This window comes from Pteropus medius, unplaced genomic scaffold (genome assembly GCF_902729225.1).
Source record: "Pteropus medius unplaced genomic scaffold, Ma_sr-lr_union100, whole genome shotgun sequence".
NCBI lineage: Eukaryota > Metazoa > Chordata > Mammalia > Chiroptera > Pteropodidae > Pteropus > Pteropus medius.
Genome location: NW_024351730.1, coordinates 6,757,296 through 6,774,317, shown reverse-complemented (window position 1 = coordinate 6,774,317; position 17,022 = coordinate 6,757,296). Strand labels below are relative to the sequence as shown.

Here is a 17,022-nt window from a genome sequence, read left to right as displayed (position 1 = left end):
AAGTACATTCCAGATATCCCTGTGTCAAATCAGAGTGACCGTTTCGTGGTTCATTTTAACCTATTTCTTCCATACAGAGTTGATTGCATGAACAAACCTGGCTAAGGTGTTGAGAGTCTAACACTAAGTTCCAATGTGTGTGTGTGTGTGTGTGTGTGTGTGTGTGTGTGTTTTAACACATCACCAATAAATTCTCTGACATCAAGCTAGGTGTCCTACAATTCATCTTAATTCTAACTCTATCTGACTGGAGATAGCATCAGATTCCACATGATAAGAGCTCAGTCCCACAAGACTGCCCCCACTCCAGATGCCAATGCAAGTCCAGCTGTCACCTGTGCTTCTGGAAGCCAGTAAGTCACAAGCACAGGTGACAGCTGGACTTGCATTGGCATCTGGAGTGGGGGCAGTCTTGTGGGAGGTTTCCACGATCTTTTCCTTGGGTTCAAATAATTTGCTAGAGAGGCTCACAGAACTCAGAGAAACATTTTACTTAATAGACCACTGGTTTATTATAAAAAGATGTGTTATTGAACAGAAAGAGTTTGTCTACCTGGTGCTAGCGGAGCCAAATACTTAGTGCTGAGAATTGCAGTGGAGAAATATTCGGTATTTTATTGATTGGAAACACCCAGGGGAACAGGAAGCTGATGCTCAAAAGGCCTAACTGTCCGATGGTGTATAAGGTTACAGATTATATAGGGCAAAATCACAAGACACTGCGGGTTAGGGGATTCAAGGTTGTGCTGGGAGCTGATTGATCGGAGGTGGGGTTAAAGATAGTAAATCATTTCTTCAGGTCTTAAGGACAGTCTGAAGTCTGTTCTGGTGTCCCTCTGCCTCATTTCATGGGCAGTAAACTTAGGGCTCAGGAGCAGAAACATACCTTAGGTTAAGATGTTGTCTATAGCCTGCCTGAGGTCCGGGCCCTGTGGTGTTAGTCAGGTCTGGACCACTGTCTTCTGCCATCTCGAGGGTTGCTGATTATCTGGGGAGAAAGGCTGGGTCCCTGGGGAGGGGAAGGGGTTATGATTTCTAGAGCTAAGATTTAAAACTAAATGTAACTAAAGTCATAAAGACCCTCAATTTCAGATATAACTCAGGAAGAGATGCATAGAGCGAGGCACGGGGGTGGGAGGGAGGGTGAAGGGAAGGGCGTGGCAATTCCCTACCCTTTCCTGTGGAGCCTCTCGCTCCAAATCTCCACGTGTTTACTAACCTTTGAAGCTCTCCGAACCCTCTGCTCTCAGGCTTTTTATGGAGGCTTCGTTACATAGGCATGACTGATGATATCACTGGCCATTGGTGATCGAACTCAATTTCTAGTCTTTCTCCCCTCCCCAGAGGTGGGAGGATGGTGGGGGGGCGGGGACTGGAAGTTCCAACCCATTAATAATGTGGTTGGTTCTACGGCAACCAGTGCTCATCCTTAGGTGCTTTCCAAATGTCACCTCATTAGCAGAACAAAAACACCGTTGTCACTCTCAGCATGGGATATTCCAAGGATTTTAGGAGTTTCCTGCCAGGAAACAGGATGAAGACCAAAGAAATATTGTTATAAATCACAGCAATACAGGTGTGAAAATCATAGGCCAAATGAGGCTACATACATTCCCACATCTCTCTTAGCACTTTATCTTTGCCTCTCTATCATGTCTCACTTTCTGTCTTGTTATATTTCTAAATGTGTCTTGGAAATAGGCTTCATGTTTGATATATTTTTGTATTTTATATAGTCACAGCAAAATGCTAGTTGGATTAATTAATAACTGAATGAAATATAACATCTTTTCTATGGCGTTCTTGTTGCTTTTAGATTGCTGCATTTATTTGATTAAAATAAATGGGAAGAAATTATCTATGGAATATGGTCAGAAATAGCCATTTATCAGTGAAAGAGCTAGTTGTGTTCAATCTAGAGCTGACGTGGTGAAAGAAGGTTTCTAGCCATATTTTTCTTTTTAGATAATCAAGGCATTTCTGCCTTGTGACAGACCAAAGATAAAGTTCTTGAGTAAGTTTCCCAAGTTTGATTTTATTAGTAGTACCAAAAATAAGAATAAGAAGACTGTTTAATTTCTTGCCAAGACTTACCTCTGAAAGAGGAACCATGGTGAAGAGTTTGGGCTCTGGAATCAGGATCATGACTTTCTGAATTACCAGCCAAACAATGGTGGGCAGTTTGGTGGCACCTCAGAGGGCACCGTTTGCAGTGCTATGTGAATGGAATGGTGCCTCCTGGAGTTCTACAGGAGTGGAGGGTCTGTGGCTTGCCCTCAGTCTCCTCGATAAAATGCTAATATCTTAGTGGTGGGAGTCATTAAGTGAATGTAAGCACATAGCATGGAGTAGGATAGTCAGGGCTTAATAGCTTCGGCAATTGTTTGTAGTGACAAAAGAAAGGTATAGGAATGAAGCTGAAAGAGTAGTCCATTTATTTAAAATGTTATTAAAAAAAAATACTGGATTAGAATAATCTCCGTTATACCAAGTTTACCTAAGGAACTTTAGTTAGGTCACAAGAAATAACCAGATTAGTGAAGCATCCCAGCCTCTGTGTATTTTTTTCTTCTATAAAACATAGTCCTTTGCAAAATGTATAACCTACTCGATGCAGACATGAAGAAATGGATGTGATTTTGTAAGACAAGAATCTAGGTTCTTTGAATCTGAAGTAATTGACTTTTATTCAGTCATTTCGGAACCATTTGTTGGTGTCTGTGGTACTGAGGGCTCTGTGCCAGAAAGAAGTACTAGTTCTCACTGATTCCATCTTATGTTTTATTTTAGGTTGTTCATGATGCTAACACACTTTACATTTTTGCACCTAGTGCACAAAGCAGGGACCAGTGGGTGAAGAAGTTAAAAGAAGGTAAAACTCCCGTAATGAAATATTAATCTGTACATAATTTTAGGGTATAACATTGCTATTAAAACAGAAACACAGATAATATATCACACATTTATAATCTTTTAATCTACAATAAGTGTTTCTCCAAGGACAGTCTGTTACTCTAAGCGATACAGATTGAAGATAACTTCTTTTTTTATAATCTGATTCCTTTTTAGTGACATTTACATAGTTTCTAAGAAAAGCGTGCTTTCATTTAATGCATAACACATTTGAAGAAGATAAAGCATTGGGCTTTTATGATAATGGGATTTAGTATTTTCTAAGAAATTGCCTATGTAGTCAACATTCGATGTGGATTAATTGACTTGTGCATAAAAAGTTTAGATGGGTGATTTGTCCTGCACAGTCCTCATTGCTGCTTCTGCAGAACGAACTGGTGGTGGGCTGACGTTTGTGTTTATCGATCACAGTGTCGCAGAGATTACTTCTGCTAACAAGGGTGCTTCGCCATAAAAAGAAGGTGAAAGAGAACCGTATGGATTTTCTGAATGCTGGGTTGTATGATGTTATGAAGGTGTTCTCATAATAAATACGATATCTGAGAAATCAAGAATAATTGACAGTGTTACTAAACATTCTTTTATCTCTGTTTTATTTCACTGCTCATTTAATGTATCTGTGAATTACAGAAATCAAGAACAACAATAATATCATGATTAAATATCATCCTAAATTTTGGGCAGATGGAAGTTATCAGTGTTGCCGACAAACTGAAAAACTGGCACCTGGATGTGAAAAATATAATCTTTTTGAGAGTAGTAAGTATTTGTTTTATTCTGTAATTATATTGTGCTCAGGATGTACATATTATTGGTATAGTGAGAAAGTGAGATGATTTTGATTTCGATGTTGGTTAAGTATGGCCTTCAAACTTTCTAGCACAGTGTAAATATTGGGCAGGTGTATTTTGTAAGAATAATTATATTTAGTTAGCAGTGGGACCATCTCATGGAATCAAAAGGTCTAATCGATTTTAGGGACCCTTTATCACAATGTAGAAGCTTGATAAAAATGACTATTAAAAGTGTGAGCCTAATATGGCACCATCAGTAGTTTTTTTTTCACATTTTTCAACTATTTTGAGGTGTAAAGGACAAATAAAATCTTAAGATATTATTTGATATACTCATGCATAATGAAAATATTCTCCCACTGAGTTAACATGTCCATCATCTCACATGTGTGTAAACATTTAAGTTGTACTCTCTTAGTAAATTTTATTTATACACTCTAGTGGTATCAACTATAGGCATGTTATACATTGGATCCTCAGACCTCATGCATATTATAACTGAAAGTTTGTACTCTTTGACCAACATCTCTATTTCTCCTACTCTGCCACCCCCTAGCCCCTGGTAACTACTTTTCTACACTCTGTTTCTATGAGTTTTACTTCAAAAGAAATTTTTTTTTTTTTTTAAATTCCACATATAATTGATACCATATGGCGTCTTTCTCTGTCTGGCTTATTTATTTCACTTAGTGTAACGCCCTACACTAAGGTTCACCCACATTGTCACGAATGACAGGGTTCCTCCTCCTCCTCCTCCTTCTTTTCTTCTTCTTCTTCTTCTTTTCTTCGCTTCTTCTTCTTCTTTTCTTCTTCTTCTTCTTCTTTCTTTATTTCTTCTTTTCTTCCTTTCTTCTTTCTTCTTCTTCTTCTTTCTTCTTCTTCTTCTTTCTTCTTCTTCTTCTCTCCTCATCCTCCTCCTTCTTCTCCTCCTCCTCCTCCTTCTTCTCCTCCTTCTTCTCCTCCTTCTTCTCCTCCCTTCTTCTCCTCCTTCTTCTTCTCCTTCTCCCACTTCTCCTTCTCCCTTCTCCTTCTCCTTTCTTCTCTCCTTTCTTCTCCCTTCTTCTTCCCTTCTTCCTCTTCTTCCTCTTCTCCTCTTCTTCCTTCTTCCTTCTTCTTCTTCTTCTTCTTCCTCTTCTTCCCTCTTCTTCTCTTCTTCTAGATTGAATAACATTCCATTGTGTAATAGCCATGCCACATTTTTCTTTACCCATTTACATGTTGATGGACAGTTGGAGGTTATTTCCATACCTTGGCTATTGTGAATAATGCTGCAGTGTGCGCAGGAGTGCAGGTGTCTCTTTGAGGTACTGGTTTCATTTCCTTTGTGTGTCCATCCAGAAGTGGGATTGCTGGGTAATAAGGCAGTTCTATTCTTCATTTTTTGAGGCACCTCCATATTGCTTTCTATAGTGGCTTTCTATTCCCATTAATAGCGTTCAAAGGTTTTCTTTTCTCCACATCCTCACCAGCATTTGTTATCTCTTGTGATTTTGATAATAGCCATCCTAATAGGTGTGAGATGGTATCTCATTGTGGTTTTGATTTTCATTTCCCTAATGATTAGTGATACTGAACACATTTTTATGTACCTATTGGCCATTTGTATGTTTTCTTTGCAAAGATATCTATTCAGGTCTTTTGCCCATTTTTAATTAAGTTATTTTTAAATTTATTTTTTGCTACCGAGTTTTCCGAGTTTCTTATATGTTCTGGATATTAACCCCTTATCAGATATGTGGTTTGCAAATATTTTATCCCATTCTATAGGTTGCCATTTCATTTTGTTGGTGGTTTCCTTTGCTGAGCAGAAGCTTTTTAGTTTGATGTAGTACCACTTGTTTACAAAAATAAGACATGGCTCCGATCTCTGTGGAATTTATAGTATGTTCAGAAAAGCAGAAATACAAACCATCTGCAATAGCATTTTAAAATGCCGTTCTAAATAGTGATACAAGCAACATACACCAGAGTGAGAGACTCAGAGTGGATTTCTTGTCTATGTGTTCATTTTCACTTTTCCTTAAGAATATTGATGATTGGTAGATGTCATTTTGACCTATTTTTATTGTCATTTTCAGGTATAAGAAAAGCACTACCTCCAGCACCAGAAACAAAGAAGGTATGTGGCCTTTAACTTTTAGAAGCACTTTCAGATTATTGAGTATGTTTTTATTCATTCATGTGATGCTATTTGCTTCCCCACCCCCATCATATCAGAAACAGATATGCTATAGTTTATTTGATATTTTCTTGGTGTGAAATAATATTAATTGTATCAGATATTATCACTGGGGGCCCTATTTTATAATTTGACATTTTGGCTTCAAGAATTGTGTAAGAGATGTGGAACTTTAAAGGAATATTTTAGTATTTTAAAATCACAGAATTATAACAAAGGCATGACTTCACCGATTTTATGATATGCCTTTGAAAAGTAGTGTGTGGTGGAAAACACATGTATTTTCAACCCAGACAGGACCTAATCCACTGTGAATCTGATACAAGTGACTATGAGTGGGTTACTTAAACTACTCTTTCCTCAGTTGTAAATTGGGAATTATGTTCTCTACTTCGTGGGATCAGCATTAAGAATAAATGAGAAAGAGTGTGTTAGGTACGAAGTGTGTGCCTTGCACACAATAAGCACAAAGAAGTGCAGATTCGCTTGAGTGAGAGGAGACCTGATAAAAGTTTCCACTCCATAGCATGTTTTCTTCATTGCAGGTTGTTTGAGCAGTAGGTCTGCCTTTAGTGCTGCTGGTTTCTACTCACATATTACCCTTCCCTCTCCCTGGAAAGCTAACCCTGACACTGAGCAGAAGACTCTTGATGTTTAAAGGCAGTTTTTGCTCATGTCCTGTGTTCTGAAACCCATGAGAGACCCAGTAGCATCAATATCATCAAACTCATGGGAGGGTTCACCAGCTTATATTAGGTAGACTTGAGGTTTCTGCTTTGTTTTGCGATGAAGTACAAATCATAGTGTTTTACCTCACACCAAGCTTCAAACAGAAGACTGAACTTTCACATGTTATCTCCTTTTCTTAGCGAAGGCCTCCCCCACCAATTCCACCTGAAGAAGAAGATAATAGTGAAGAAATAGTTGTAGCTATGTACGATTTCCAAGCAACAGAAGCACATGACCTCAGATTAGAGAGAGGCCAAGAGTATATCATATTAGAAAAGAATGATGTTCATTGGTGGAGAGCAAGAGATAAATATGGGTGAGTATTCCTTCTTTGTGTATGACACACTGTGGGTGGGAGCTGAGTGTGATAATCTGTAACTATCACGGGATGACGAGTTTCGCCATAAGTAAAAGTACACATTATTACTCTGAAGTACACAAATATATTCTTCATTGTGACTCAATACATGTACATGGATTAACTACTTCTTTCCAGAAATCAGAATATATTACACTGGTCTCTCTCTCACCCATTATGTTTCATTGGATTATTTCGATCTTTTGGGAAATTATATTTTATGTCCCCTCTGCCACCGAGGTAAGTGATTGTGCCTGTGTGTATATATAAAAGACATACATGCACATACATGGAAGAAATTAAAAAACAAGCATTTATGCAAGATAATTTAAGATGTAAAAGGAACTGTTCTTTTCAGCCTTATTATTGGTAAGTAACAGGTAAATGTGGATAAATGTAGGGGATGAGTTTCTTTTAGGCTTCATTAACAAACTCTATATTCTGTACTTAGCTCCGAAATGTAATCCTGTTTATATTCCTGAGTTCTCATGGATGAGAAGAGGAAGACTTTTTGTCTTGGTCAGATCACACCATTTCCGCTTCCCAAGTCTGCTTCCTCACCTCCCTGCCCTGTCCCCATCCCCAGTTCCAATTCTCTATTCCTCAGTTCACTTCTGAGAAAGCAGCAGAAGCCTCTGGGTTAGGCAGGGTCCTTCTCTTCTGCTCGCTTCTCAGCAATAGTGCATTTACTGAGTGCTGGTTTGCTGTGCATTATTATCTTCTTGGGGACTCTTAACTTGTCAGTCTGTGTTTACAAAAAGTTCATCACTGCTTTTCTTTGCCGAACCCTGCAGAAGACTGATTTTTATTTTTTATTATAGAAATTTTCAATCATCCACAAAAGTAATGTGTACTTTTGTTATGACTTCAACAATTACCAACATTTTGCCAGTCTTGATTTACCAATCCTCTAATTGTTTTTTCTAGAATATTCAAAAGTAAATTCAAATCAAATTATTTCACCTCTAACTGCTAAAGATTTTTTTAACAACCACTGTGTCATTTTCATATTTAATAATAAAAAAAATACAACCTATGGACTTTCCCCTAACATTTTCAGGACTGGAAGAAGAATACACACGAAAGCCCACATATCTAATGTATCTAAATATTTAGAAGTTATAAGTCAAGCTAACAAATTGATAAATAAAATATAATTTATCTCACAACTTGACAGAAATACCTTCAGGATGACAAGGAAGGCAGGGTTTGCCTTAGAGTTCCATACCAGAAAGTCACAGTGCACTGAAAGCCGGCTCCCCAAGGCACCTCCCTCTTCTCTTCTGCACCAGGTTCCATCTCACATGCACCTGGAGGATCTCCTGCCCGTCATTCAGGGTCTGTCCACATTGCTTACAAAAGCCGCTCCGGAAGTTGGCCATCCCAGAGGCTGGGCTGGAAGGGGGTGCACACAACCAACTTAGTTTGCTTTGCAGAGGATGAATACAGTGGAAAGGCCCATATAAGCCTTGGCAATGGGCAGAGAATTCTGGGTTCCTAGTTACCCAGGTGATGGCAAGAACACGGGCTTCAGTGTGCTCTCGAAAGTGTGAGGTCAGAGCAGGGGCCTAAAGATGATAGTGGTTATGTAATTCCAATTTCCCCTGATTAGCTCTAATATATACTTTTATAGTTTGGTCAAGATTAAAACAAGGTCTACACATTGCATTTTGGCTGATATGTCTCTGATTCTACAGAAGTCCTCATCCTTTTTTTTCCTTTCCATTTTTGATTTATCGATGAAGCCAGGTCCTTTGCCCTATGAAGTGAGCAAATTGCCTTCATATGGTGTCATTTAGTATGTCTCTATATCTTGTATTTCCTATAAACTGTTATCAAGAGGTTTGGTCACATTAGAAGTTGATATCTGGTTGTCCCACTTCTAATGATGAGAAGGTAACTCAGTGGTTTAGGCGTCAGCCTTATTCTTCCCTCATAAAGTTCTTCATCAGTATTTCATCTAACGATTTTGGCATCCATTAATGATTATTATTTAGGTCCATTATTTCATTAGGAATTGCAAAATGGTGATTTTCTAATTCTGTTATTCCATCTGCATTTATTAATTCTTCATAGGAGAACTGCCTTATCAACCAGTTCATTTAGTTAATGCGAGAAAAACAAGATAAAATTTTGATTCTTTCCCTTTACCAATTTTCAGAATAATGAGTTAATGACTGAGCTTCCTTTAGCAATAACAATGGTAACCAATATTTCGTTAGTGTTATTATGGATGCTATATGTTTGGTTTCAAGCCATTGCAGTAATAATAATTCTTTTTGCTGAATTGGCCCATCTTAGTTAGTTAGTGGTGGCTATTTTGGGTTGGGGACCTCCTTCTTCTTTTTTAGCTTCCTTGTTTTCTGGGTAAAATAAAATGGCTCACGTTCATCTTGTAATTTTCTTGGCCAAACTTGCAATTTGCCATTTTTCCAAGGAGTGCTGGCTCTTTTTAGTAAGAAGTGGTATTTAGAGACCACTATTGGGGTGCTAGGATTCTGATTACTACTGGATTGTCATTGCTTATAGGCACTTCTCAGTGCAGTGGGGATATATATATATTCATCACACATACACACGCACTCGTGCGTGCGTGTGTATGTGTGATGAATTCTCACTAACAGTTCAAATTCAAATTTAAGATTGCAGGGTTTTTACTCAATGTAAAAATTTTATACATGTATCTCTGTTATGCTGAAAATCTTGGCTTCTACCAAGATTCTACCCACTGTGAGTGCTTCTTAAATGGTAATGTGCATAAGAATCATCTGGGGTAAAATCGAAGATTTCTTGGCTTCACATAGGCATTCTGAATTCACATCTCTTGGGGTATGACCCAAGAATTTATCTTTTTAACAAGAGCCCCAACCATTTAGAGGTCAAGGATTACCCTCTATGAAACAGTGCTCTGTTGGACTGTGTTGGAGTGGACAGTTTTTATCCAACACTTTAACTTTTCTGAAGTAGTGGTTTCTTTAAAACATCCCAAGAAACTGAATTTAAGAGAAGCATCATCGAATATTAGGAAGGGCTCTGAAACTTGTAACAAGTTCAGGGTTCAAGTTGTAGCCCTGTTGCTGGCTAGCTTTGGGACCTTGAGAAAGCCCCTTAATCTTTCTAAGCTTTGGTCTCTCCACAAGAAAGTGGGTACGAAATGCCTGCCTACCTCTGAATTTTTGTGAGGATCAAATGAGGAAGTACTTTGTAAAGTATCAAATGCTATAGATATATTGAATCATTGGGGGTCAGTTAGTCTTTCTTAAAAGTATTAGGCAATATTATGCTTTAATGATTTCAGAAAGGCAATATTTTTCTTTTAATAATCTCTCAGAAAAATAATTTCAGTTTACCTAAAGTATTTTTCTTGTTTCTAGGAGTGAAGGATATATCCCAAGTAATTATGTAACAGGAAAGAAATCAAACAACTTAGATCAATATGAGTAAGTAAATGGTTATTTTGTGACTATGGAGAACCAGAAAATGTTTTTATTTTCCTAGTAATGTAAGGCATTTGGAGATTAATGGGTATCTTTCATTATCTTTAGAAGGTGGTACTAACATAACTCAGTTGTCTAGGCTGGTAAAAGACACTGGCAGATTTGTTTTTATAATACACTTTACCTGAAGGTGCTATGTGTGAATAGAGTAATACAAACAAATACAATTGAATTGATTTTAAATGAATCACAGTGTAGCTGACTTTGAAATACAGATAATTGTTCATTCAATCAAGAAATCGAAATATAGTTTCCCAGAAGGTCTTTAAAAAAATATGGTTTTTTTCTTTTTCTAACTTTAACAATGTATGATGATTGTTTTAAAATTATTTAAAATATTAAAAAGTCAATAAGAAAAATTACTCATAAGTCAAATAGACTTGACCTCTGTCAACATTAGTATATTTTCTTTCAATCTTTTAAAAACTAAAATTATCCTACATATAATGTTAAGATCTATTCCACTTAACAGCATATTGTAAGTGTATTTCCTCATGCCATTAAATAGTCTTTGAAAATATTTTCATATCTGCATTATATTTCATTCAGTCATAAATTAATCAAATATTTACTGAGATATTTGCATGTATCAGGTACTGTGCTAGGCCTTAAGGGGCATAACCAGGCATATGGCACATGGATGTGTAGTAATTTATATAATCATTTCCTTATTTGTATGGCATTATATAGTTCAGGCATCTTTGCTATGTAAAAATAACTGGGACAACCTCTTCCTGCTTATTACCTTAAACTAGATCTCTAAAAATCTATGCACTGGGCTAAAGGCTGGTTCTGAACTTGTTAAGACTCCTAACGCATGCTGTCAAATTGCTTTCCAGAGAAAGCAATGGGAATATTATTCACATGCCCACTGATGTGTGTGACCAGGTTTTAGTGAGAGGTTTATATATACCAAATATTCTTTTGTGGTCATTCTGAGGTGGTGTATTGATGTTTCATTCACTTTAAAAAGACTACCACCACTGCCACCACCAACAATGAAAAGAGGTGTCCTCTGTCCATGTCACTTCCAGGTAACGTGAGTGTACCTTAAAATCTAGAAGAGGATTAATAGATTCAAAAGTCATTGCACTCAGTGGTGTGATCCCTCGAGGTTGTTTTATAAGTAGGTGAGGGTATAAAAACTAGGTAAGTAAAAGTGTTTTTTGTTCTTAAATAATATTTTATGAAAATATAGCCAAATCCTCAGAATTAAGGAAGATGCTAAAAGGTGAAAACTTGGACCTAGTTTTAAAGTGATCTGACTGAGAAGAAACTAATAATTTGAGGGTATGCGTGGAAACCAGATAATTTTTATCTAAATGTGAGAACTCTCTAATGACTCATGGGATTACAAATAAGGATTGTATGAAGCTTATGATTCATTGAGTTTTTTGGATATATCTTAGTTTGGAAGTTTTCTCTCTCCTGAGAGACTCTTCTCCTCTGCGCGACTAAGGGAATTTGTTGTGTAAGGTCTCTGGCACGGGAGTTCCCTAAGCCATCTGCCCAGAGGTCAGGGATTCCGCATGGCATTGTGCCACACCTAGCTAGATGACAAGGGGGAAACCTGTTCTCAGTGTGAGAGTCAGAGTTCCCCCTGCTTCTCCCGCTGTCTCTCCACTCCATGGTATATGTGTTGATTTTTGCTCTAGCTTGTCCTTAACACATCTTAAATGTTCCTAGTATTAAAAAGCCTTTTGCCAGCTGTTGAAACAAGAGTTCTCCTGCTGTTTGTTTGGGCCCAGGAAGATCCCAGGCAACAGATCGTCCACCGGGCTGGGCCCAGGATCGCCAGGCCTGAGGCTCTTGGGGCTGTCAGTGACCTGGTTCTGACTTCCACACCTAGGTGACTGTTTAGGGAGGGGAGAGATGGTAGACGCACTGCAGGAAGAAAGTGGGTTCATTGTGATGGTTAATAAGATGTTTTTGATGGAAAGCTGTTAAAGGAAGAAGGTGACAGGAATGAAAGGGACCTTAGAACATGGAAAGTCTAGGGTAAGGCTTTGAGTCGGTGGCACAAGGGGCAAGCCTTAAATTAGAGAAGCGGCAAAGGTTGATAGCTGTTTTCTGTTTTTCCTTCATTTATACCTGCTCAGCCAGGTCCAACCTTTCCAGAAAGGACTGAGTGTCACCTAAGTCAGACACCACTACGAAGTCCTGTTCCTCTCGAGTGTTTTGAAGTGACTAACCAATCTGAAAACTGCATTCACGTTAAGGTTTTGCTATCTGAGAACGGAGTGACAAGTTACTTAAAAATCCTGGGCATTCTTTCTGGATGTACAGTTCCTTCACCAAGAAGAGCTCAGCTCTCCCAGAGGCATTTCTGCACCAGCCTCACGAGAGCTGTATGCGGGCTGGCACCTGTGTGGCAGCACTGCCCTGCTCGCCACACGGGCTCCTTTACATCTTATCCGTGTGTACACTTCTTCCTGACAGGATGAATTCAGCAGAGCCACTATTGTCTTTCCCTTCTTGCCTAGCGAAAAGCATCATAGGAAAGTGGGGAGAAGCCACAAAGAACCATTAGGAAATACTCACCACTAGTTGATTCATCTATTTATTTGTTCATCACTCCTTCCTCCTTTCCCTCCTTCACCATATTCTTGAAGGTCTGAGTTTATATCTTAGGGAGGGAAACAGCCTTTCTGGGAATCTGCAAACGCCGTAAAAATGACCCCTCAGAACAGGATTTCAAAGAGCCTGTCCTTTGTGCAGTAGATTCCTTTTCTTCTTTCCTTTATCCCCTTCCAGGAGCTTGGTTATACTAGGTGAGGAAAGGACCTCTTTCTTTGAGTATCTTATATCTAATTTCCTCTTGAGAGCCACAATTTAGCTTTACCGATTTATTGCATCTGAAACGTGAGACTAACTCTCCATTGCTTACTCTTGCTGTGAACATGTGGGGTCTAATCTTCTGTTATTAATATAGAGAATTTTAAAAAATCTTTTTTGCTGATTTATAATGCATAACGAGAGCTCCAGTTACCTTTCCTTAGTTAATTTCTGTGACCATTTTTGGCATTCTAACAAATATTTCTGGTATTGACAAAAGAGCTTTAGGAACAGAATCCATTCTGTTCTCATTTATTATATTCCTCAGTTGCATTCAGAAATTGATTGATCAGAACCACAATTTTGTTGCACTTCAGCTCAGTTAATAAATTGGGGTTCATAGCAGTGAGATCTTAGTGCCCACATTTCTGAGGCCTGGTTAATCACCTCAGGCTCCAAATAAAATAATAGCCATCAGCTTGTACTGGCATTGTAATTTGTGTCCGGCCCCTACAACTACATAAAAAATTCAGACCAAATAAGATCTTGTATTTTATTCTTGTATTTTTCCCTTCTTCAGTCAGGGAAGGCCTTTGTGTTTACTTATCTCAGGATATTTGCTGGGCCAAAAGTCAGTGCTGGTTCTTTTAATAAAGGCTGAATAGTGGTGAAAAACTTAAGTGTCCTGAGAGGCCAAGCTGGCTTCCTAACTTTGGAGGGAAATGTGAGGTGTTCTCTGCATCTAAACCAAGCAAACAAAAACCTAAATAAATAAATAAAGTTAAAACTGAAGGCCACAGTACACAGTCTGAGTTCACATTCTTTGGCCTACTTGCTTATACAGTTGACCTTTGAACAACATGGGTTTGAATTGCGCAAGCCCACATATACGTGGGATTTTTTTTTTCAATAAACACTGTAAATTATTTTCTCTTTATGATTTTCTTAATAATGTTTTCTCTAGTTTATTATAAGGATACAGTATATAATATATGTAATGTACAAAGTATGTGTTCATCGACTTTTATGTTATTGGTAAAGCTTCTGGTCAGCAGTAGGCTATTAGTAGTTAAGTTTCGGGAGAGTCAAAAGTTACATGTGGATTTTTGACTGCAGTGTGTGTGTGTCAGCACACCTAACCCCCGCGTTGTTCAAGAGTCAACCATAATCTTGTGGAATGATTGGCCTGGGGAAGCAGGGAGAGGGGAGGGCCTCTGAGGAGGAGGTGGGGATGGCAGTATCCTTTTTTCCTTAGGCTGTACAGATCTGCAGGGACTTGGGTTGTGGCACAGCATGGTGGCAGCACCTGGTTGGGGGGGCGGGTCATGATGGGATTCCTACGGCAGAGCCTTGCGGCTGTGGGGCTGTGCTAGAACCAGTAAGTCTGGAAGCCCCAGGAGGCCTGCCATTTTATTTTGCTGTGTCATTTGACAATTGAGACCTTCCTGAAATCCTATGAGGGAACCTTCATAATGACTTGAGGTGAAATCTACTGCCTATTTGTGGGATAGGGGCTTGGCATAGATTTAATTTGAATTAAAGACAATAATGTAAAATGACATATTTCCTGCATATTTTAGTGTGAGGAGTAAAATTCATTCTTGCTAATATAATAGTGAAAATTTGGAAATGATTTTTATGTTAAATAATGAAGATAGCTTAAATTATGGCACATCCATACCATGATACACAGAACAATATTGCATCTTATCCGTGTATACACTTCTTCCTGACAGGATGAATTCAGCAGAGCCACTATTGTGGTGTCAGTCGTATACTGATAGACAGTATATGCAAAATTCAGGTTATGATTTGGCAAGTGTAACTTGATCCCACGTTAATAAAAAATAAGAATGTTGGTATACATGTGTCTTTCATGGGTAGAAAAAGTCTGAAAGCATATACATTAAATGTTACTAGTGGTTGTCTATGTTAGTGAGATTATGAGTGATGTGTTCCTATTTATTGTATTTGTTATTGTTGAGAAATATTATCTGTTAATCCTGAAAAGAATAAAAAATAACTTTAGAAACCTGAAGCCTTAAACGCATCTTTTTCTGTTCAGATGGTATTGCAGAAATATGAATAGAAGCAAAGCAGAGCAACTCCTCAGAAGTGAAGTAAGTGTTTGTACTTGTTTCCTGGGTTCGGTTTCAGCATAAGTTATTTGTAATAAACCCCAGATAAGCAATTCCACGTACCTCTGTTAAAGCCTAAAAAAGACTAAGACGCAATTACAGGATTTTTGTCTTAAATCATTTAAAAGTGAATGCTGGTGTTTTAGTTTCCTGGGGGTGGCGGGGTGGGGGTGCAGGAAGGTGGGGCTGTAATGAAGTACCACCAACTGAGTGGCTCATGCAACAGAAATTTATTTTCTCACGGTTCAAGAGGTGAGAAGTCTGAAATCAAGATGCCAGCAGGGTTGGCACCTTCTGAGGGCTGTGAGGGGAGCGGCCTGTTCCAGGCCTCTCTCCCTCTCATCCTGTGCATATAAGTCTCTATGTTCAAGTTTCATTTTTATAAGGACTCCAGTCACGTTGGTTTAGGGCCTAGTCTTAGTGACCTCGTGTTAACTTGGTTCTTCCTGTAAGTCTCCAAACAAGGTCACATTCTGAAGGTAGTGGGAGTTAGGACTCCAACAAACTTTTTTGAGGGGAAAAAAATTAAACCCATAAGAATAGGTAATGGCTACATATCGGTAATCTTTTCTTTACTCTCTTTCTTATTGATTTATCATTTGCTGCCTTGATTTTAGTACTTAAATGTGTTTTTTCTTTTTGCTTAAAAAAACTATGTGATATCATTTAGACATGAAGTTTTAATATTTAGTTGCCTTTAGAAATAAATGTGCTAAAATTCTTATATTTTAAAAAAGAAATAAAACACAAGGATAAAATGTAGACCAGAGGAAGCCATAGTGGACTGAGTAAGGGGTACCAAGTCTGGCTGTGACTCTTCTAGTCTGTTTTCGCATCTATAAGATGAGGAGGTTGGATCAGAGGATGATCTCTACAATTCTCTGCATTTACGATCTAGTTATTCTATTCAGTAATAGTTCCCAATCTTTTAAACCCATACTTTCTCATTTTATCTCTTGCTTATTACCACCAGTCAAGGTTTTGTTGGGCACTTGTTTCTACAGTTTATGCTGGGAGAGCAATAGCAGGTGGCTTTGCTTGATCAAATGACACGTAACCACGCCTATTTCCCCACAGGATTCCTATATGCCTCCTAGGTGACCTGCAGATGTGAAGCCGCTATAGGGAGTGGCCAGCTAGAAGAGCTGGGGTCCAAATCTTGGCTCTGCTTTTTAATAGCTGTGTGACCTAGGGCAAGTTATCCAGCCTTTCTGTGCTCCATTTCCTTACCTATGAAAGAAAGTGGGTATAACAGTAGTATTTACCTCATAGGACTATTTTGAGGATTAAGTAGAGCTGCAGATAAGAACATAGTAAAACAGAATAAGTTCTCAATAAATATAGCTATTATACTTTTTACCAATTGATGATTATGATCATCATCCCTAGTTGTTATCAGACTTATTTGTGGGATTCTGTTTAATTCCATTGTTTTTCTTACGAATAAGAGTAAAATTTATTTTATTTTTCAACTGTTAAACACACTTTCATCGTAAAGCGTTTCGGTGCTGGAGACAGCTGTGGTGTTGGGGGAGAAGCATCGGCGGTTCCTAGCTTCTGTTTCTCGCTCTCTGGCTTGGCACCTGATGAGGATTTAACCTTTAGTCTCTTATTGTCGGTTCTGCCTTTTGGTGCTTCA

The 17,022-nt window shown here is 38.3% G+C and overlaps 1 protein-coding gene across 3 annotated transcripts in view; it reads left to right on the top strand.

Moving 5' to 3' along the window:
* The window catches only part of TEC (tec protein tyrosine kinase), a 130,821-nt gene that overhangs the window by 91,949 nt on the left and 21,850 nt on the right, over positions 1–17,022 (top strand). For 2 of the 3 annotated variants that reach the window (XM_039845147.1, XM_039845149.1), the window contains 6 exons: positions 2,791–2,872; positions 3,544–3,672; positions 5,786–5,826; positions 6,756–6,931; positions 10,348–10,413; positions 15,311–15,365. In XM_039845147.1, coding sequence (XP_039701081.1) covers positions 2,791–2,872; positions 3,544–3,672; positions 5,786–5,826; positions 6,756–6,931; positions 10,348–10,413; positions 15,311–15,365 — 549 coding nt within the window. The remainder of the gene's footprint in view (positions 1–2,790; positions 2,873–3,543; positions 3,673–5,785; positions 5,827–6,755; positions 6,932–10,347; positions 10,414–15,310; positions 15,366–17,022) is intronic. The other variant, XM_039845148.1, reaches the window with a different exon arrangement.